We start from the raw sequence: 20,000 nt of genomic DNA, 5'->3' as shown, positions 1-20,000 counted from the left end.
CAGATACGTTCAAAGACGGTCATTGCTGGAGTTAGAGGAGGAGCAGCCGTGAACATGTTACTTCCACTCTACAATCTGATTATGTGCCGGACACTCCAGTGATGTTATTCAGGTGGCAAGACGTGCCCAGCATTTCAATACACGTACACCATTACTAATCCTCACTGTATTTCGCTTATCTACCCTGGATAACCAGCAAATACATTGGATGGGGACAGATCAAAGCATTCTGAGCGATTTTTTTTTTTATTTCATCTCAAATCATAGTAATTTTACTGCACAAACACACTTAATAGCTAGCAACTATCAATACTCACGCATTCATCCACATTTTGTCAAAGTTCATTGAGACATGGAGGAAATATTTGCAAAATTCAACTACGCAAGGCGAATTACGGTCGCAATTCGCTCGTAGGGGTGGGTTGGGTCCCCTTGGATATGGTTGGTAGGAGGGTACACGAGGAGGTGGATGGGAGGTAAGTGGAGTGGGAGGGGATGGGATGAGGGAGGAAGTGGGGTAAGGCTAAAGTACTTACGCTTTGCCAGAATTATATCTTTTCTTGTTGATTTAATAGCAATACAAGCATTTATAGCTGTGTATTACAATAGACAAGTGTACATTATAATTTTGCATGAATTCATATTAGTCAGCTTCTAGAATACATCTTGGTTATTTATAAATTATAAATTTCATTGTAATGACATTTTAAAAATAACGTTGCGTTATGTTTCAATTATTTCTATCATTTTAGTTTATCAAATTACAGAAAAACAAAGTCGATAATTGAAAGACCTTTGCAATAGAACAACAGAATGAATAGTTAAAATAAACTCACTGTACATAGGTTATCCTTTGGAAGTGACATTATATCTAACCACCCTCTGAACGTAATATTTGAACGAGAAACCGAGATTTTGCTAATTTTAGTACTATTTTAATACGGAATGGTGTGTTTACGCCAAAACTGAGTACCACCACTCTGCAACAAATCATGTTTGTTCCTTGAAACGAATACACAATATTTGTTGTATTATTTTACATGTAATCAGATATAAAAACTGCAATAAAAATTACTATTAACTATGTTCATTGGATGAAGACATTCATATAGAGCGATATAATAAGAGAGAATACTGGTACGAAAATATTCACCTAGAGTTGAGAGAAGCTTGTGACTTCATGGGGAATAGATAACAAAATGGCGACCTCACTAAGGCTTTTAGTATTATATATATATATATATATATATATATATATATATATATATATATATATATATATATATATATATATATATATATATATATATATAAAGCATCGTTTATATTTCAATTGACGGATTAATATAGACTCAAATAATTTATATTTACAATTTATAAGGCATGATTGTTTTTGAAAGATAAGTTTATGTGGTGTATTTCCTGCTCAATCCTGTGTGCTATCTCCTGAAAATGAAATGCTAAATTGAAAGAACGGGTGTTCTAACAGCATTATTGAATAGGATCATATAGAGCAGCATTTCTTAAGCCTTTTTTCTGACCTCAGCTCCTCTTGTGGATCTTGTAGATTTATATAAGTCCAGCATTCCTTTCCATTGCTTTCAAAAGAATCCAGTTTGTTACGATGGATTTATGATTCTAGTGACTAACAACATTTATACATTATTAACAGGAAAAACACTCTTGAGAACCCGTCCAATCATCTCTCTGGCCTTTTAAGAGAGAGAGAGAGAGAGAGAGAGAGAGAGAGAGAGAGAGAGAGAGAGAGAGAGAGAGAGAGAGATTAAAATAAGTTACACGTGTTTTTAAGGGTGTTTTATGAATTTAATGATAGATTAATAATATTGATGCATTATGAACAAGAGAAATACTCTTGAGAACCAGGCTAATATATCTGTGGCCTTTGAAAATAGTGATGGTGAGAGAGCTGAGCGCAGCTGAACCCAGTCCGAGACCCAGACTAAATAACCCGCGCTGTCACCACAACTTCCAGGGTATCATCATCCCAAACAAAACGACACAGGGCACGGAATTTGGTAGTTGATTGGAGTTTGAGTGGTGAGCAGTATGGGATTCGGCCGCGTGCACCGCCTGTTCCTGCAAGTGATGCTGCAGCGGCGGTCTGTGGACGAGAGTGAGGCGCAGGGATTGTTGGGGAACTGCTGCAAGGAGTATGGGGGTGAGTCTTTCCTGGTGGATGGATGGGTGTCTGCTTGTTTGGATGGACACGTTATTTTGGATGTATGGCTGTCTCAATGTCTGTCTGTGGGGGTGACCCTGCCGTGGTTGGATGAATGGATGCCCGTCAGTTAGGGTTGGTGGATGGCTGTCTATGTGTCTGTCCCCTTCACTTTAAAGTTGTAAGGAGTGTGTAGGCGAGCCTGCCTTGAGTGGATAGATGCTTGTCAGTATGCATAGGTGTTTCTGTGTTTGGATGGATAGATGACTGTCTCAGTGTCTGGATGAATGGCTGGTAATTGTCTAGAGTCCTTACCGGGCCTTATTACTGGTCTATTCACTTCAATTCTTTTACACATACCTTCACATGCACCTAAAACATCATTTTAAAGTGGGGGACAAATGCCCCCTTCCCTCTAGTTGGTTAGGTTAGGTTAGGTTAGGTTAGGTTAGGTTAAGTTAGGTTAGGTTAGGTTAGGTTAGGTTAGGTTAGGTTTTAGGTGCATGTGAAGGTATGTGTAAAAGAATTGAAGTGAATAGACCAGTAATAAGGCCCGGTAAGGACTCTAGACAATTACCCTAACCTAACCTAACCTAACCTAACCTAACCTAACCGACTAGAGGGAAGGGGGCATTTGTCCCCCACTTTAAAATGATGTTTTAGGTGCATGTGAAGGTATGTGTAAAAGAATTGAAGTGAATAGACCAGTAATAAGGCCCGGTAAGGACTCTAGACAATTACCGAATGGCTATCTCTGTGTTTATTGTTCATTAGGTTTTCAGGCTTCATCCCCCAAAAAGAAAGGCGCGGTGAATCATACCAATAGCATCTCCTTATATATTCTATTGTCGTCCCTCTCCAGCCCTAACAAACATGGGGATTTAGTGGGAAAGCGGCGTTTTCAGGTGAGGAACACAAAAATTAGTTAAATTTGGCCTCTTATAAAAATCTATGGGAGAAGTCATTCTTTTTCAAAATTTCTGGGGGCTTGAGGAGCAAGCATGACTAAAATATGGGCTCCCAAACCTAACCTAACTTAAGCAGTCCTGTTCTTGATGTCATTCCCCAAAAAAGAGAAATGAGTAAAAGATCTGAAGGAAGGCCAGTTTACTTTTGTTAGGTACCTTTTGCCTCCATTGTCACGCCTTGTGCCTTGTCGACCCCCCCACAGAAGGAAAAAAAACCCTGCTCTTGATGCCATTGCCAAAAAAGAGATGAGTAAAAGAACCAAGCAGATGACTTAACTTTCTAAACTTTCTTTTTCTCATAGATAATTCCCAGACTTAGGGGTGTTAACAGCCTGTGAGATTCAGCTCATCTCACAAACTTGGCTCTCAGCTTGGGTGGATGTGTCTAACTTTGTGATTGTGGCCTTAAAGTTAAATTTCAGCTCTTGATGCCCCAAACTTTATCCAAAGATTTTTCAAAATTCAAAACACTTTCTGTCACAAGCAGTTACATCTTCAATGGATCATTCCAGTCTTCCATGCACCACTCTGTTGCAGAAAGGTCTTTGTGATGTTAAGTCTTAATCTCATGTAAAGTTTCTTGTTGTGATCTCTGGGCCCTGGTGCAACCATCTTCTGCATCTCTTCACTTGCCCTGACTCTTGCCATGCCCCACAGAAAAAAAAAAAAAAGCTCTTGATGCCATTCAAAAAAAAAAAAAAAAGTAGGTCTGAAAGAAAAACCAGTATACTTACTGAGGTGTCTTTTGCCTCTGCTCCTGTAGCCTGATTCTTGCCATGCCCCACAGAAGAGACACAACAAAAAACCTTGCTCCTGATGCCATTCCCCACACACACACACACAAAAAAAAGAAATAGTAAAAGATCTGAGGAAAAGACCAGTATACTTTCTGAGGTGTTTTGTGCCTCTACTCTCTCAGTCTGACCCTTACCTTGCCTCACAGAGGCCATGCAGGAGCTGGAGCCATTCATATACGAGGTGAACAAGGAGCTGGAAAGTGTGGAGCTGGCCCTCAAGACCACTGTGGAGGAGAGGGAGGATGGTGACTACCCCTGCCTGGTGCTGGTGAACCTCATGACGGGTGAGGTTAACAGGTGGGTGTGCAGGCAATGATGCTGGTCTAGTTCTGGTGTATTGGTGGTGTTATGCTGGGTGTGCAGGCATTGTTGGTCTGGTTTGATTTGGTGTTGATGTTTTGTTGTGATATGTCGGATTTATATGATTTACATTGTGTGTGTGTGTGTGTGTGTGTGTGTGTGTGTGTGTGTGTGTGTGTTTCCAGTCTTCACACCACAGATCAACACCATTACCATCTTTCTCCTTTTCCTTTCCCCCTTGTTTTTCCTCCTCTTCCCATATTCCATATCTTTTCCTTCACACACACACACACACACACACACACACACACACACACACACACACACACACACACACACACACACACACACACACACACTTTTTTTACCTGTTACTATGGCAGGAACAAGGAGGCAAAAGAGGAAAAATATTAATAACTAGGCTGTAATACAATTCTTGCATTCATATATTTTCTGCATGCAAGCTTTCTTCTTACAGTTCCTCACCTTCCTTTCCTTCCCCTCTATTTTATTTCTTCTTGGTACTTTTCATCCTCTTATTTCACACACACACACACACACACACACACACACACACACACACACACACACACACACACACACACACACACACACACACACACACACACACACATCCATCGCGTAGTGTAGTGGTTAGCACGCTCAGCTCACAACCAAGAAGGCCCGTGTTCAAATCCCTGGAGCGGTGAGGCAAATGGGCGAGCCTCTTAATGTGTAGCCCCTGTTAACGTAGCAGCAAGTAGGTTCAGGATGTATCCCAAGGGGTTGTGACCTCGCTGTTCCAGTGTGTGGTGTGTAAGTGGTCTCAGTCTTAGCCAAAGATTGGTCACTATGAGCTCTGAGCTCTTTCCATAGGTAATGGCTGGCTGGGTGACCATCAGACGACTGTAGGTGAATCACACGCACACACACACACACACACACTTGCTAATGACACACTCTCCTAAACACATCCATTTCCTCTCTGCATGGACACACAACCCTCAGCCTCACACTTTTCTTCCTCCACACAGGGCACTGTCACCCTTCTCCCAACAAGAGCTAAACTTTGTGCAGCTGCTGGTGGCAAAGTTGGTGACCTCGAATGATGGGGAGGTAAAGATGAATACTGCCATCAACCTTTGTCTCTTAATCAAGCAGAAGATGAAAGTCAGTGCGTGTGAGAAACTGATTGAACGCCTGGTGGAGGACAAGTGGCTGCTTCAGGTACTGGCTGGGATATGAGGTGTTGTCAGGGTGTACTTGTAAGTGTGTTATTGCAAGTGAGTGTTGTAAATTTGAAGGTAAAAATATAAGAAAATAAGGAAAGCTGCAAGAAGCCATCAGGCCTACACATGGCAGGCCCTTTATAAAATCTGCTTAGCTATTTTCACCTATCATACACATGCTACATTTTTTTAAGCTTCCTAATGACCTGTTAAGAAATCTAGCTCAATGTCATAAGAACATACAAAACACAGGAAGCTGCAAGAAGTCTACACATGCCAGTCCCTGTACAAAACAAAGTTACCCATTTACCTGTTTCCACATGTTATCCCTGTCCATAAATATGTCTAACCATCTTTTAAAGCTTTCTGATGACTCCATGTTGATGAAAATAAGGGAAGCTGCAAGAAGCCATCAGGCCTCTACATAACAGTTCCTGTATAAAACATAGCTACATATTTCTGTGTATCATCCCCATCTATAAATTTGTATGTTGAAGCCACTGATTGACTCCCTGGTAACTAGCTTGCCTCCACAGACCACCTATGACAGTGGTGACGTGTATCTGTCCCTGAGCAGCCTCATCGTTGCTGAGATCAATACCTACCTGGAGGAGACCTATGCTGACGACATCCACAAGTGTTTCTTCTGTACCAAACTCACTTTTAAGGTACTGCATGTGTGTGTGTGTGTGTGTGTGTGTGAGAGAGAGAGAGAGAGGCAAGGTTGTGTGTGTGTGAGAGAGTGAGAAGAGATGATGAAGGAAGGAAGGGAAGGAAGACAGAAAAAAATAGGCAGGATGAAAGAAAATCAAGCAAAAGCTGAATTAGGTGAAGAAAGATAGAAAAGTGCAAGATGAAAGCACGTCAAAGAAAACTATATAAAAGAGAAAGACAGAGAAAAAGAGGGAACAGGATGGACAAGTTTCTGATAGGGAAAGAAAGAAGAGAGTGGCTTTTGAGTTCAAGATGATAGAGAAAAAATTATTGGTGTATGTTTGTGTTTCTGTACTTGGGGCAGATGCAAGATATTCTACTCTCTCTCTCTCTCTCTCTCTCTCTCTCTCTCTCTCTCTCTCTCTCTCTCTCTCTCTCTCTCTCTCTCTCTCTCTCTCTCTCTCTCTCTCTCTCTCTCTCTCTCTCAGCTCAGTAGTCACTTTTGTTGCAGTGAGTCTAAACAAGGGCTATGTCTAAATTAATAATATTGTATTTTATTTCTCCCTTTGAGTGCTAATAACAGGAGGACACTAATTACCCCTTAAGAGCAATTTTAAACAATTTCACTGAGTACAAATATAACACTGAGCTTAGAGGCTGGAAATTATAATTTTCCTTTGCAATCATTTATGTCTTCCCCACAATCTTCCCTGAAGAAAACCAGTTGAGGGAAGAAGATTGAGGTGAAGAAAGATTGTGAGTTGGAGGGATGGAATTGTGGTAGAGGTCCAAAGGATGGGAGTCACAGAGGAAGATGCAAGGGACAGACACAACTAGAGGAAACTGATATGACACTAGCCCATCACTTTAGGGAAAAGGCAAAAGGAGAAGAAGAAGATGTCTTTCCATGCCTTACTTACACTAGACTATTGTATGAAGCTGAAAAGAGAAGCCACAACAGTCAAACAAAAAGATTCTCCCTCTCTCACTCTGTTTCCATCTCACCCCATCTCCCATCCCCAGGGGTACCAGTGCCACCAGTGCAAGGTGGCTATGCATCGCAACTGTGCCAAGAAGTATTGGCAGACTAGCAAGAAGGCCAACTCCTGTCCCAGTGGAAGCTGTGATGCGTACCTGGGCCCGGTCTCCTCTCCAGCCTCTCCAAGCAAGCGAAGCAGGGTGATGTCAGACAGCAGTGATGAAATGGAAGAGGAGGAAGAGAGCATGGAAAAGGAGGAGGAGCAGAAGCCGGTAGTTCAGAAGAGAAGAAACAGTCTACGAAGGGGAAAAGAAAAAGTGAATTATGAAGAGGAGTAAGACAGTGTTGGTCTGTGTTTGTGTAGTTTCATCTTCATTACTTTTTAACAGACAGGCTTCAGTGGTGGTCCTAATAGATCTAAGAACTTCCTTTGAATCTACTTCGTCATTATATTGTAGTACGGTATAGTGGGAGTTACTAGAGTATTCAGTGGTGCATACATGATTCTATGTGTGTGTTGTCTCATCTTCATTACTTTTTAATAGACCAGCTTCCACTGTATCATCATTGTCATTGTTATTTCATTCAGTTAAGGATGCTACGTGAAATGATGATGTGGCAGTGGTGGAAGTTATTAGAGTTTTCAAGGGTGCTTTCATGATTCTAGGGTGATGGTTTGGCAAGGATTGTGGCTTGTCATTGTGGTGGTCCAAAAAACCCTAAGAACTGCCACTAAATCATCTTGTCATCATTATTTTGTCCAGTAAGAATGTTATGTTGTGATAATGGTGTGTTGATTGTGGAAGTTACTTGGGTTTTGAAGGGTGCTCTCATCGTTCTTGTGTGATGGGTTGGCAAGGATTGTGCATCATCAGTGAGTGAAAGCATCCTGGGAAGCAAACGATCCATGGTATTTAAAAAGACTTGAAACGTGGGACTACTTTGGGTGGCTTGCAAAATACATGTTTGGTTTGTGGATTGTACATGAACATTATGATCATTACTGACCTCACCTTGAGAGAGAGAATACATAGATGATCATCATTATCATCATCACCATCACCATCACCATCACCACCATCATCATCATCATCATCATGTTTCTCAGTGTTTTGCAGCAAATGGACATTGTTGGGAAGAGGACTGTATGTAGGTGTTTTTCTTATACACATAGAAAGACTATAGATGTAAAAATATAGATGTGAGGGAACTATATTATTATAGCTCAGGTACTGTAAAATATAATTAGATACACACATACACATACAGAAAGGAAAATAAAATACTTTTTTTTTTTCCACATTGTAATGACTTAATTATTTATCGCAGGTTTTCACATTGACATTGTTACATTCCCTTGTGAGAAAAATTGTGCCCTCTTTTTCCCAGCACTCTTTAGCTGCCCCTCCATCCATGCCTCAATCTCTCTACCACCCTTGCTGAGCCTATACCCCATTCCCCTCATTACATCCCCTCTCACACCTTCAGTCCCCATATTTTTTTTTCCCCATCCCTTCCCTTCAGTCTCTCCTCAAAGCCTTAATTCCTTTCCCCCTAGTCAGTCTACATTTCGTCTTTCCCCTCCTTCCCATTCCTCATCCCTTTGTGAGCTCCTCCTCCCTTCTCCCCAGCCTTCCTAAGCCCCCTCCCCATCCCCCCATGCCTCATAGCGCAGTTCAGTGAGGAGGTCGTTGATGTCCTCCACCACTTTCCCCAACTGTCCTCTCAGCTCCCTCACTTTGCTCTGCTCCAGCTCTCCACTCCCCACCTCCTCCACCATCTGCCTGGCCAGCTGCTGGTGAACCGTCTGTGGGGGAGAGGTGCAGTGAATCTTTGTGTAGGATAGAAGAGAAATAGTGAGGGAGAGAGAGAATTTTGCATCTTGGAGATTATGATTAAAGAATTTTTGTGTTTATGAGTGTACAATGTGGAGAAACTGTCTATGGGAGGGAGAGAGTGAATGTCAGTACAATTTTTGTTTCTGTTTTGTGGTGAATCTTTTGTGCCTTTATGTTGTATTGTTTATACTTTTTAGTGTTTATGAGTAATGTATTATTTCTAATGGGAAAAATGGTGGTGGGAAAAATGGTGGTGGCGGACAGACAGACAGACATCCATGAAATGTACAAATTGAGAATGGACAAACTTTGTACTGAATGTAGTTAATATTTTCTAAGTTTGTCAATAAACTAAGTAAGATTAAAGATTTTCCGAGTGTATGAGCAGAAGCATCTGAAAGGAAAGGTGGAGTAAAGGTTGTATCAGTGAGAATGCATGATGAGAGGAAAGATTGTGTCGATGAGTACATGAGGAAAAACTGTCTGTGGAGAGAAAGGTGGAGTAAAGGTTGTATCAGTGGGAATGAATGATGAGAGGAAAGATTGTATCAATGACTGAGGAAAATTGGTCTGAGAGGGAAAGGTGGAGTAAATTTTGTCTGTTTATGATAAAAGATTTGCATTTAAGTGTGACAGAGAGGAAAGGATATGGCTAGATATAAAGAAACAGTATGTATGGTATGGGTGTACAGATTTGTGGAAAATAATTCTTACACAATTTTGTCCAAAAAAAAAACCCCACGTGTTACTTTTATATAAAACTAATACTATTTGTGTTTCTTTTTTTTTTTTTATCAAATATCACAGGTTATAAAGAAATGTGTATAGTTTTCCAAGATTATGGAGGTTTTATGAGCCATTCTCTCTCTCTCTCTCTCTCTCTCTCTCTCTCTCTCTCTCTCTCTCTCTCTCTCTCTCTCTCTCTCTCTCTCTCTCTCTCTCCTATAACCAGTGAAAACAGTGTCTACAAAAAAATATACATCAGCTTAATTTAAAAATAATGGTTTAATTTAGCATTAAAAGCCAAGACATTAAAAATCTGACTCGATCCTGATAAAATAAAATAGAAAAACATCCACACAGAATACTTGCACTGCATTCCCTCTCCTTTTCCCTGAGATTTGTTACAAGTGGCTTAACAATCTTGAATCTAAATTTGAATCTCCTCACCTTGCATCACATTCCTCCTCTTCTTTTCCTTGTAATCCATATTATAATTGGCTATGTACTCTTGAAACTAAATCTGAATTGACACAGAAAACACTCTATATATGACATTCCTTTTCATTTTCCTTATGCTTTGTGTTATATCTACCTATCTATCTATATACCATGGTGCCAGTCCCATGCTAAACATGGGGTGGCCCAGACAAAGCACCACACTTACACATGATTCACACTCCTAGCTCTGTAATTGGCTAAATAAACTCTTGAATCCGAGCCTTTTCTCACTATCCACCAACTCCAGTTTCTCACTCCTGGATAGAAACACTTAACATTGCATTCCATCTCTCCTTTTCCTTCATGTTATATCACAACAGTGTAACTAAACTCTTGAATCTGAGCCTTTCCTCAGTACCCACCAGCTCCAGCTTTCTCCTCTCACACTCCTGGATGGCCTCAATGATGTTGGCCAGGGCAGTGTGGTTGGCCTTGCGCAGCTCAGCCTCCACCTCCAGCACCCCGTCAGACACCCTACTGAAGGCCTGGGTCGCCTCATGCACACACTGACGGTAGGTTGGGAAGTCGTACTGTGGCCCTGAGGCAAGATACACCTTGTGGCCACTGTGGAGGAGAGTGAGGGAAGCTGTGAGTGTGGCAGAGAAAATAAAGTGAGAGAGTGAAAGTGGGAAGAGTCATGGTTATTATTAGGCATGTGATTTTACAGTTTTATATAAATTTTTGAGTAATACAACAATTTATATATTAATTGATCTATCTATTAGACAGAAGTAGCCTTTCACGATTCTAGTTACTGCAAAAATAGGGGATTATGGAAATAACCTTAGCCAACTAATTTCCAGACACTGACTCTATTTCTCAGCAAAATATAACACTTTTTTTTTCAAATCATGATCTACACAACAAAGGGATCGGCAGTGAAATGAAGGAAACTAAACCTAACCTAACCTAGCACTTAGATGAAAGCACTAATGTTATTTCAATGTTATGCCAAACTTGTGAACAAGAAAATATATACAACAATTATTTGTCATTATCAGTTTATCACCGTGGCAGACTCACTCCTCCAAGCGGCGATAGGTCAAGACTCGCTCCTCCTGAAGCTGGTTGAAGCGGCTCACTAGGGCGGCCGCCTCCTGCCCCTCCTGACGCACCTCAGGCTGATCTGAAGGCAGGATAGCTGTGTCAGTGGTGCAGATGTGAGGTGAGACACAGGAAGAAGAAAAGTATAGGGAAGGATGAGGGAGGCAGCAGGTATAAAAAATACTGAATGAACGAGTAGTTTGGTGGCTGACGATTGACATTAGGTGGGGAATGAAGTATGGGGAAGGATGAGGAGGGGATACTAATAGAGAGGAGAAATGGAATATGAGAGAGAGAGAGAGAGAGAGAGAGAGAGAGAGAGAGAGAGAGAGAGAGAGAGAGAGAGAACTGTCAAACCTCATTCAATCCTTACCTCGCATGCCGCTTTGTGTTTCTGATCACCTCCTCTTATTTACGTCCCTTTTTTCCTCCTCTCTCTTCTCGCACCAATCAGTCCAACTATTACAGCGCCACACACCTGCCTCGCCTGCCTCACCTGGGATGCTCAGCGTCGTGACGTCACTGTAAACAAAGGTGACGTCACTTTCTTGATCTTAATTTTGAGAGGAAACATCATATTTTGCTGACTCAAGATGAAATAAAAGGAAAATGTATTAAGTCCAATAAAAATAAGAGAAGAAGTGTTAAAAAATTAGAAGGGCTGTACTGGTTATTCGTAGAAGTGGTCTAAAAAAGGAGAATTGATATTTTGCCAATGCAAGGCGAATTTAACAGAAAAAAGGAAATGCATCAGCTCTAGTAAAAGAAAGTTGCGGAAAAATAAAAGGGAGCATTGATTATTATTCATAAAAAATGGTCTAAAGAGAAGATTTAACATATTAAAGCCACCATGTAAACGTTCATCCTTATAACCGTAACACAGGGAAATGATCTTAATACAGTCATTTACTTATCCCTGTATATTCATCTGTTTGTCTGTCAATCTGTCTATCTGTCTACCCATCTTTCTGTCAGTCTGTCTGACGACTTGTCTGTTTATCTATCTATCTCTTGATTATATTATGGCCACGTGTGTGTTTATTTTTGTGTGGGAGTGATTCTGCAGCTTTGTACAGTGACGCGGTGGGTTCGTGTCCAGATTGTGATGTGTGGCTTGACTACTACTACTACTACTACTACTACTACTACTACTACTACTACTATACTAATATACTACCACTAATACTGTTGCTGCTGCTGCTGTTACTGCTGTTGCTGCTACTGCTATTGCTACTACTACTACTACTATTACTAAAACATGCGCACCTAATTCCATCTATCATCCCTATAAACTAATACTACCACCACCGCCACCACCACCACCACCACCACCACCACGCTTCCTCGCACAATACGGACAGACGGGGCGACCTCCGTGGTGTCACAAATATTGCCCTTAAGAGCATCAAGATGAGAATGAGAGGGGGACGGGAGGGAGAGAGAGGACATTCCGAACTCCATCACTACCACACAGACTCTCTCTCTCTCTCTCTCTCTCTCTCTCTCTCTCTCTCTCTCTCTCTCTCTCTGATTCTCTTTTGATATTCATTCCTCTCCTCGCTTTTGTATTAATTTCTTCCTTTATCAATAAATACTTGTCTATCGATCTATTTATGTATCTGCCTGTCTACTGATTTGTCTATCTAAAACTATTTCAATACGGTCACCTTTATTGCATTCTAATCATTGATGAGAGGTGCTTTATTTAGGTGTTTTCTGTCTGGACAGTAGAAATACTATCTTAAATATTTTTTTTCTGTCTTTTTTTTTTTCTTTGTCACTATCTGTCTGTCTCTGCCTTTCTCTCTGTCTGTCTGTCTGTCTGACTGTGAATTATGTATGTCTGTAAAGTCTATTTGTCTGTCTCTGTCTATGTGTCTGTCTCTATCTGTCTGTCTGTCTGTCTGTCTGTCTGTCTGTCTGTCTGCCTATCTGTGTCTGTCTGCCTCCTCGTCTGTCTGCCTGCTCGTCTGTCTGTCTGTCTTTTATCTCTTTCTTCTTATGACATGAATTATTAATGACCTTTGACAAGACGAGTTGATTTTGGACTCCAGAGAGAGAGAGAGAGAGAGAGAGAGAGAGAGAGAGAGAGAGAGAGAGAGAGAGAGAGAGAGAGAGATGGTATATGTTGGCTTTATACACACACGAATAAAAAAAAACTGAGGACCGGAAAAAGGAGGAGAAAAAATAGTAGTAGTAGTAGCAGTAGTAATAGCAGCAGCAGTGGTAGTAGTAGTAGTAGTAGTAGTAGTAGTAGTAGTAGTAGTAGCAGTAATAGTAGTAGTAGTAGTAGTAGTAGTAGTAGTAGTAGTAGTAGTAGTAGTAGTAGTAGTAGTAAAAGTAGTAATTACAGGAGGAGATAGGAGGAGGAGGAGGAGAATGATAACGAAAACGAGGGGGAAATAGTAATTAAAAACAATAATGGAATAGTAGTAGTAGTAGTAGTAGTAGTAGCACCACCACTACTACCATCACCACAACAACAACAATCATCTCACTTTTTCCTCGCCTCGCTCTTATCTCATCCTTTTAAGAAGAAAACATTTTATCAAGGAGTGAAGTATTTTTTCCTCACCTAAGATAAGCCGACGGCAGGTGAGAACAGGTAGATACTGTGCCTATCTTATCATTCCCCCTCCCCTCTTCCCCCTTCCTCCATACCTCGTCCTTCGCTCCTTTTCCCAGCTCTCCACTCTACCTCCTTCCCCTTCCTTCTTCCCTCTCTCTTCGTCTTGTCTGAATAAGTGTATTATTATTATTATTATCATTATTATTATTATTATTATTATTATTATTATTATTATTATTATTGTTGTTGTTGTTGTTGTTGTTGCTGTTGTTGTTGTTTTGGTTACTTTATCTGCCTGTTAATCTTATTGTTTGTCTTCACTATTATTATTATTATTATTATTATTATTATTATTATTATTATTATTATTATTTTCTTTCGTTACTCACTCGTTTGTTTGTTTGTTTGTCTGTCTGGCGTTTGTTTTTATGGAGAGGAACAACCGGAGCAAGAATGTTCGTTTGCTTGTTTGTTTGTTTGCCTGCTTGCTTGTCTTATGCTTCATTTCATTAGTTTTGCCAATGTCTGAATGTTTGTGTGTACGTCTGTGCATTCGTGTATCTCTGCGTCTGCATGCGTGTCCGTATATCTGTCTGTTTGTCTGTATGTATGTGTATCTATCTGTGTGTGTTCATCTGTCTGTGTTTACTGGTCTGTCTGTGCTCTCTCTCTCTCTCTCTCTCTCTCTCTCTCTCTCTCTCTCTCTCTCTCTCTCTCTCTCTCTCTCTCTCTCATACACACACCCATTTCCCCACCATCAATATCACCTACACCACCACCACCATCACCATTACCGTCACCACCATCACCACTCTCCTCTCAACCCAAACCCATCATCCGATCACCCCTCCTCTTTCCCCTCCTGCTCCTCCTCCTCCTCCTTCCCCATCACCACCACTGCCACTACCACCACCACTGGCTGCCACCACCACTGTTACTAGCCACCACCCTTCCGCACTCAATACCCTCACCCCCATCACCCCCATCACACCACAACGCCTACCCATCCCCACATCTCCCCCCCCCCCACCACCACCACCACTACCTTTGATTTCGTACCCACATGCCCCAAAGCATCATCACCAAAATTCCTGCATGCACCACTATTACCGCATTCTCTTTATCCCTTCTCTGCTTCATTATAGTACTCATCACCATCAACACCATTACGACTATAACTATTAGCACGCATTCATCATCACCACTCTAGCATATATTATCAGTCACGAGCTCCTTCTTCATCATCATCATCACCACTACCGTCATCACCATAATTAGTAACACCACTGTCACCACCACCACTACAGCCTCACAATCACTACTACTACTACTACTACTACTACTACTACTACTGCACTTGACCTCATAATTTATCACACACACACACACACACACACACACACACACACACACACACACACACACACACACACACCTCACTATACCTCATCACCACCACTCTACGCACGCAAGGAGGCACGGAGAGGCAGAAAAAAAAAAAAAAAAAGCATACAGGCAATTTCAGCTCTTCAAATATAATGACATAAGGTGTATTATTCTGAGTTAAGATTCGGCCTCTGCCATCCTCCTCCTCCTCTACTAAACTTAAATTGCTGTGTCCAGCGTCTTATATCACACTTGGAAACTCCAATACACTCAAATCAACCAGTATGATGCAGTGAGAGAGATGTAGTGAAGGATTTGTAAGGTAGACAATCACACGCTACCGCCACCATCACTACCACCACCACCACCACCGTCTCCTCCACGTCTGCGGGGACAAAAAATTAATTTCATCATCAAAAGACTGAAGGGACCTCGAGAGTAACCTGCGGGACATGTAGCTGACACTCTCCCCTTCCTCTCTCTCTCTCTCTCTCTCTCTCTGACAGCTCCCCTCCTCTAACCTCCTCTCACCTCCTCCACTATCACCGCTCGTCTCCCCAGCTCTTGTGACAGTTCTTCTCTCATTGCTCCGTCTCACATCTCTCTCTCTAGTCCCCGTACCGCATGTCACTTCTCACCTTTCACCTTCCCATTCCCCAACTCGCCCCTACACCCCCCTCCCATCCTCATTACTCCCTTCATTCCCCATCTCACTTCCATTCCTCCCAAGACACACGCACGGGTCACCTCCAACCAGCCAACAGCAGCTCCCATCCCTACCCTCCCCTTCCCCAAACACACGCCACGTCCTATCCCCTTCCCCACCACACACCACACGTCACCTCCAGCCAGTACAAGGTCCCCTCCCTTCCCCCTCTCACCTCTAGCTCTCTCTCCCCGGTCCTCACAGCTCACACACTTTCGCGAGAGTCAGTCTGGCTGAGAGAGTGAGAAAGAGAGCATCATGGCTGAGAAGGAGACACAACTCGCTACTAATAATGGCTCTGAACTGCACATGAGTGAAGCTGCAGTCTCCAAACCTGTCAGCAATGCGGAAAAGGTGAGAGATCTTGCTTCAGATGCCATGGGAAAGGGTACGGGAGGTGAAATTAAGGTGAAAATAGGAAAAATGAGAGTTGACGGAGGGGTGACCCAACATTTTTACCCCTTCAGCCGCTCGCGTGATGATGTCTGTTGCATATTGCTCGATTTCTCGTCTGTTACTCCTCATGCGTGGTTGTCCCGGGTGTGGTTTGTATATGGAGTATTGGTGTACGCTTGCAGTCTCCTGTCAGGGTTGCGGGGTGCCAGGCTGAGGTGAAATAAGGGAGAAAAGGAAGAAAGTGTGGGTTTGTTTACAAGGGATCAGCTGATACCGTCCTTCCTCGCCAGGTGATGCAGTGTCACCTTTCCTTTTTCTGAAGGTCCCAAGGGAAGCTGTGACGAGTCAGTACACATATATGTGCCTATTCATGTATACCGCAATTATACATGCATACATCTGTCATCCTTATTCATGTATTCGTGTAATCTCAAAAAATTTCCCCGTGACTGCACTGACACCGGGACTGATGTGGTAGTGGTGGTGAAATAGTTAGATAGTTGTGGTGAATGTGGTGTTGACAATGATAGTAAAGTTACTGATATGTGCAATGTAGCTGTTGTGATGGTAGTGGTGATAGAGGCAGAATTAGTTATGCATTGGCAGTGACAGTGATAGTAGAGTTATTAATATGTGCAAGGTGGCTGTTGTGATGGTAGTGGTAATAGAGGCAGAGTTGGCAGTGCATTGGTGGTGACAGTAATGATGAAGTAATTGGAATGTTATATGTAGTAATAATGCATAAGGAAAATTTTGTAAGACCACACATAATTTAAGACTATAACCAGGAACTGTAGCATTATACATGAAATCATAGTACTATAGAAGATGACAAAGAAAATCTTGTATATGTATGAGAGTTGTTATTCATAGTATTCAGGGTTTGTGATCGTGTTTCTAGTAGACAACACGAACCCAATATATCTCCGTATATCTTTGTTGTGGCACCCACCACTTAAACTGCCACCAGCCCCCATTACCACTCTTAGCCAGGCAGGCAGCAACTCACATGGAGGCAGCAGTAGTCAGGACAGCACTCACTCCATCACCAGGTGGAGGCAACTCAAAGGAATTGGAGTAGCAATGGAGTGCAAGGCAAGGACATGTAAAGACCATGTTATACACAGCACAGATGTATATTTTCTTACTAGAGAACTGGGCACAGTTATCTCATGTCTCACATGACACTGCAGGCACCAAAACTCACTCCAGGCAGAGCACTGAGTCTTAAGTGCAGCACATACCATCCACACACACCTAGAGCACAGAGTCACTTGGACGTCCACGCAGAACATGCACAAAGGAAGGCATGACCAGACTCACAAGGCACGACTCATGGCTCACTGTGCAACACGGAGTCTATGAAGACACAGCAAAGAATTCCCCTCGGCTGCACTTCCCAGCAGTGGTAATCCTCACAGAATTAGGATGTCTTCCTCACGCAGTCCTCCCTCAGGTACACAGCAGACACCTCACCAAGGCTCCACCAGCCTCTGTTCCTCCAGCAGCAGGGAGGTTCCACCTGCCTCTGCAGTCTTCCTCAAGGCTGGCTGCTGCTGCCTCCACTGCTCTGCCCCGTGTCTGCTCTCTTCTAATTGGCTGTCTCAGTCTCTTGCCTGCCGCCTCTCTCTCCGCGAGACCTGGAAGTCTATCATGTTCCTGGGCTCTGACTCGCTGCATGTGGCTGAGGAAGCAGCGGCCACCAGGCATAGTTCCACACTGTACAGCAGCATCCCGCCTCACAGCAATCCCACACCGCACAGCAGTGTTCCACCTCACAGCAACCCCTGCCACACAGCAGTGTCCCACCTCACAGCAGCCCGCACCATAACATCTCATTCCGCATGTCACAAAATTGAACTCCAGCATCAATTTTGCAATGCTGAGTTTGCCTGTGTGGGAGAAACAGTAAAGAAAAACCTAGAAATGAATGATTGTAGGAGATGTCAGGAGTTATAGAGAGGATATGTATATATATACCCTATATGTTGTTCGGGCATGTCACAAAATTTTATTTTACATGAAAAGATGAAATTAATAAAAAAAAAGGGTGATTTTAAAAAATGCAAGGAGTTAGTATAGAGAAATATATACCCTGTACCTTGCTTCAGCACATCAGAAAACATTATTCTACATCAATTTTGACATTTATTGCTGTCTGATGTGCAGTGGTATTGCCTCTGTCATTTGTAGTGGTGGCAGTGTTGAATGAAAAGTTTACTATATAATATACCAACCACTCTGCCTCCTCATAACTCATTCACCCTTAAAATATTCTTGTCCTGTGAACCTCCTCCTCCTCCTCCTCCTCCTCCTCCTCCTCTTCCTCCTCTTTCCTTCTTCCTTTTGCCTCCATCAATAGTAGAATCAACTGAAAGATTCACTGTGTACTAATACTCTACTTCCTCCTTGTCTTTCTTATTGTAACTTTCATCCTTAAAACATTCTTTTCCCATGAACCTCCTCCTCTTTCTTTCTTTTCCCTCCATCATTGGTAGTGGTGGCAGTGTTAAGTGAAAGGTTTGCTATGTACCTACTACTGTATATGCTGCCACCTTTTCTTCCTCTTCCTCTTCCTCTCTCATTTTCAGAATATTCCCTTTCTTATAAAGCTCTGTTCTTCTTCCTTTTACCTGATGCCTTCTCTTCTCACAAGGCATCCTTTAAGAAAAACTCCTCCTTTCCTTTTTTGAAAAATGTCTTAAATATGTCTTAAACTTTCCATATGGGTTCAGTTTTTTTGCCCAGATTAATTGATCGAATCTTTTGGTTTTTCTATAGTCTTTCATCTGTGGTTTTTCATTTTGTATACTTTTCACTTATTTTATTTCATTTTTTTTAAATTTGTATCTTTCTTCCAAGCCTCCCAGATACAACATGGCCTTCTGTCTGTTTACATGCTGGTTTTTATGTACAGCAAGCAGGGACAGGTTTTGTTTGTGTGTCTATTATTTGTAGCATAAACAGGGACAGGTCTTATGTTTACTGTCAAGGGAACAAAAAATCAGTGGGTGCCGTTAGTTAGCTACGTCACGGGGGAGAAAAAGAATAGATAAGTATAAGCCACACAACAGTAGCTCAGCCCTTGTACACTATAATTAATTCAACACTAACAACAAAAAACATAAAAGGACAAGTTTTATATATTATAATTAGAAAAAAAGAAGTATGTGGCCAGCTGTGCTATGATGGGGGTAAGATGCAAATTATCTGTGTACGAGTGTGTGGTGCTTTGTCTGGGTCGCCCCATGTGGCATTGCTGGCTGGGATGTAGACAGATAGATAGAAAAAGAAAGGAGCTGGAGGTGAAACTGTGAATTGAAAGATTTTGAAGGAGATGGAGTGACTGAGTGATATCAGCTTAGTAATAAGAAGGTTAAGGTTATCGACATTTGACTGAAAACTTGTACCAGCAGTAAGCAGTGAAAGGAAAAAAACTTGTATATATTGAAAATGATCTATAGGGAGAGCTGGTAAAGCTGAGAATCAAAGGATCCTGAATAGGGTGAGGGGAATGGGATTGTTTGTTGATAAAAAGGCCAGCACTGATAGGAAAAACACTTGCATATATTGTAACTGAAAGAAAGTATCTATAGGGACAGCTGACTTGGTGGGGAAACTGAGAACAGGAAGGGAGTATGGGTGATGTCATCTTGGTAATAAGATGGCGAAGGTTGTCAACATTGATCAGAAAGCTTGAACCAGCAGCCAGCACTGCTGGTATTATTAAGAGC

At 42.0% G+C, this 20,000-nt stretch overlaps 3 protein-coding genes across 8 annotated transcripts in view; 2 read left to right on the top strand and 1 right to left on the bottom strand.

Moving 5' to 3' along the window:
• The window catches only part of LOC135104720 (non-structural maintenance of chromosomes element 1 homolog), a 16,271-nt gene extending 5,887 nt beyond the window's left edge, over positions 1-10,384 (top strand). For 2 of the 3 annotated variants that reach the window (XM_064012245.1, XM_064012244.1), the window contains 5 exons: positions 1,994-2,179; positions 4,091-4,241; positions 5,279-5,471; positions 6,010-6,141; positions 7,151-10,384. In XM_064012245.1, coding sequence (XP_063868315.1) covers positions 2,068-2,179; positions 4,091-4,241; positions 5,279-5,471; positions 6,010-6,141; positions 7,151-7,444 — 882 coding nt within the window. In that variant the 5' untranslated portion in view covers positions 1,994-2,067 and the 3' untranslated portion in view covers positions 7,445-10,384. Of the gene's footprint in view, positions 1-1,920; positions 2,180-4,090; positions 4,242-5,278; positions 5,472-6,009; positions 6,142-7,150 lie in introns of those variants that run through there. The other variant, XM_064012243.1, reaches the window with a different exon arrangement.
• The window catches only part of LOC135104721 (required for excision 1-B domain-containing protein-like), a 76,826-nt gene continuing 65,568 nt past the window's right edge, over positions 8,743-20,000 (bottom strand). For 2 of the 3 annotated variants that reach the window (XM_064012246.1, XM_064012247.1), the window contains 4 exons: positions 11,583-11,731; positions 11,189-11,291; positions 10,528-10,729; positions 8,743-8,913 (listed from right to left, as the gene is read on the bottom strand). In XM_064012246.1, the coding sequence (XP_063868316.1) occupies positions 8,743-8,913; positions 10,528-10,729; positions 11,189-11,291; positions 11,583-11,589 (483 nt within the window). In that variant the 5' untranslated portion in view covers positions 11,590-11,731. Of the gene's footprint in view, positions 8,914-10,527; positions 10,730-11,188; positions 11,292-11,582; positions 11,732-16,329; positions 16,484-20,000 lie in introns of those variants that run through there. The other variant, XM_064012248.1, reaches the window with a different exon arrangement.
• Positions 15,646-20,000, top strand: part of LOC135104718 (adenosylhomocysteinase-like 1) — a 146,338-nt gene continuing 141,983 nt past the window's right edge. Inside the window, exon 1 of one of the 2 annotated variants that reach the window (XM_064012241.1) lies at positions 15,646-16,224. In XM_064012241.1, the coding sequence (XP_063868311.1) occupies positions 16,129-16,224 (96 nt within the window). In that variant the 5' untranslated portion in view covers positions 15,646-16,128. The remainder of the gene's footprint in view (positions 16,225-20,000) is intronic. The other variant, XM_064012238.1, reaches the window with a different exon arrangement.

The sequence above is a fragment of the Scylla paramamosain genome, chromosome 11 (genome assembly GCF_035594125.1).
Source record: "Scylla paramamosain isolate STU-SP2022 chromosome 11, ASM3559412v1, whole genome shotgun sequence".
NCBI lineage: Eukaryota > Metazoa > Arthropoda > Malacostraca > Decapoda > Portunidae > Scylla > Scylla paramamosain.
Note: the sequence above shows the minus strand (reverse complement) of the source record. Positions and strands in the feature narration are given on the sequence as shown.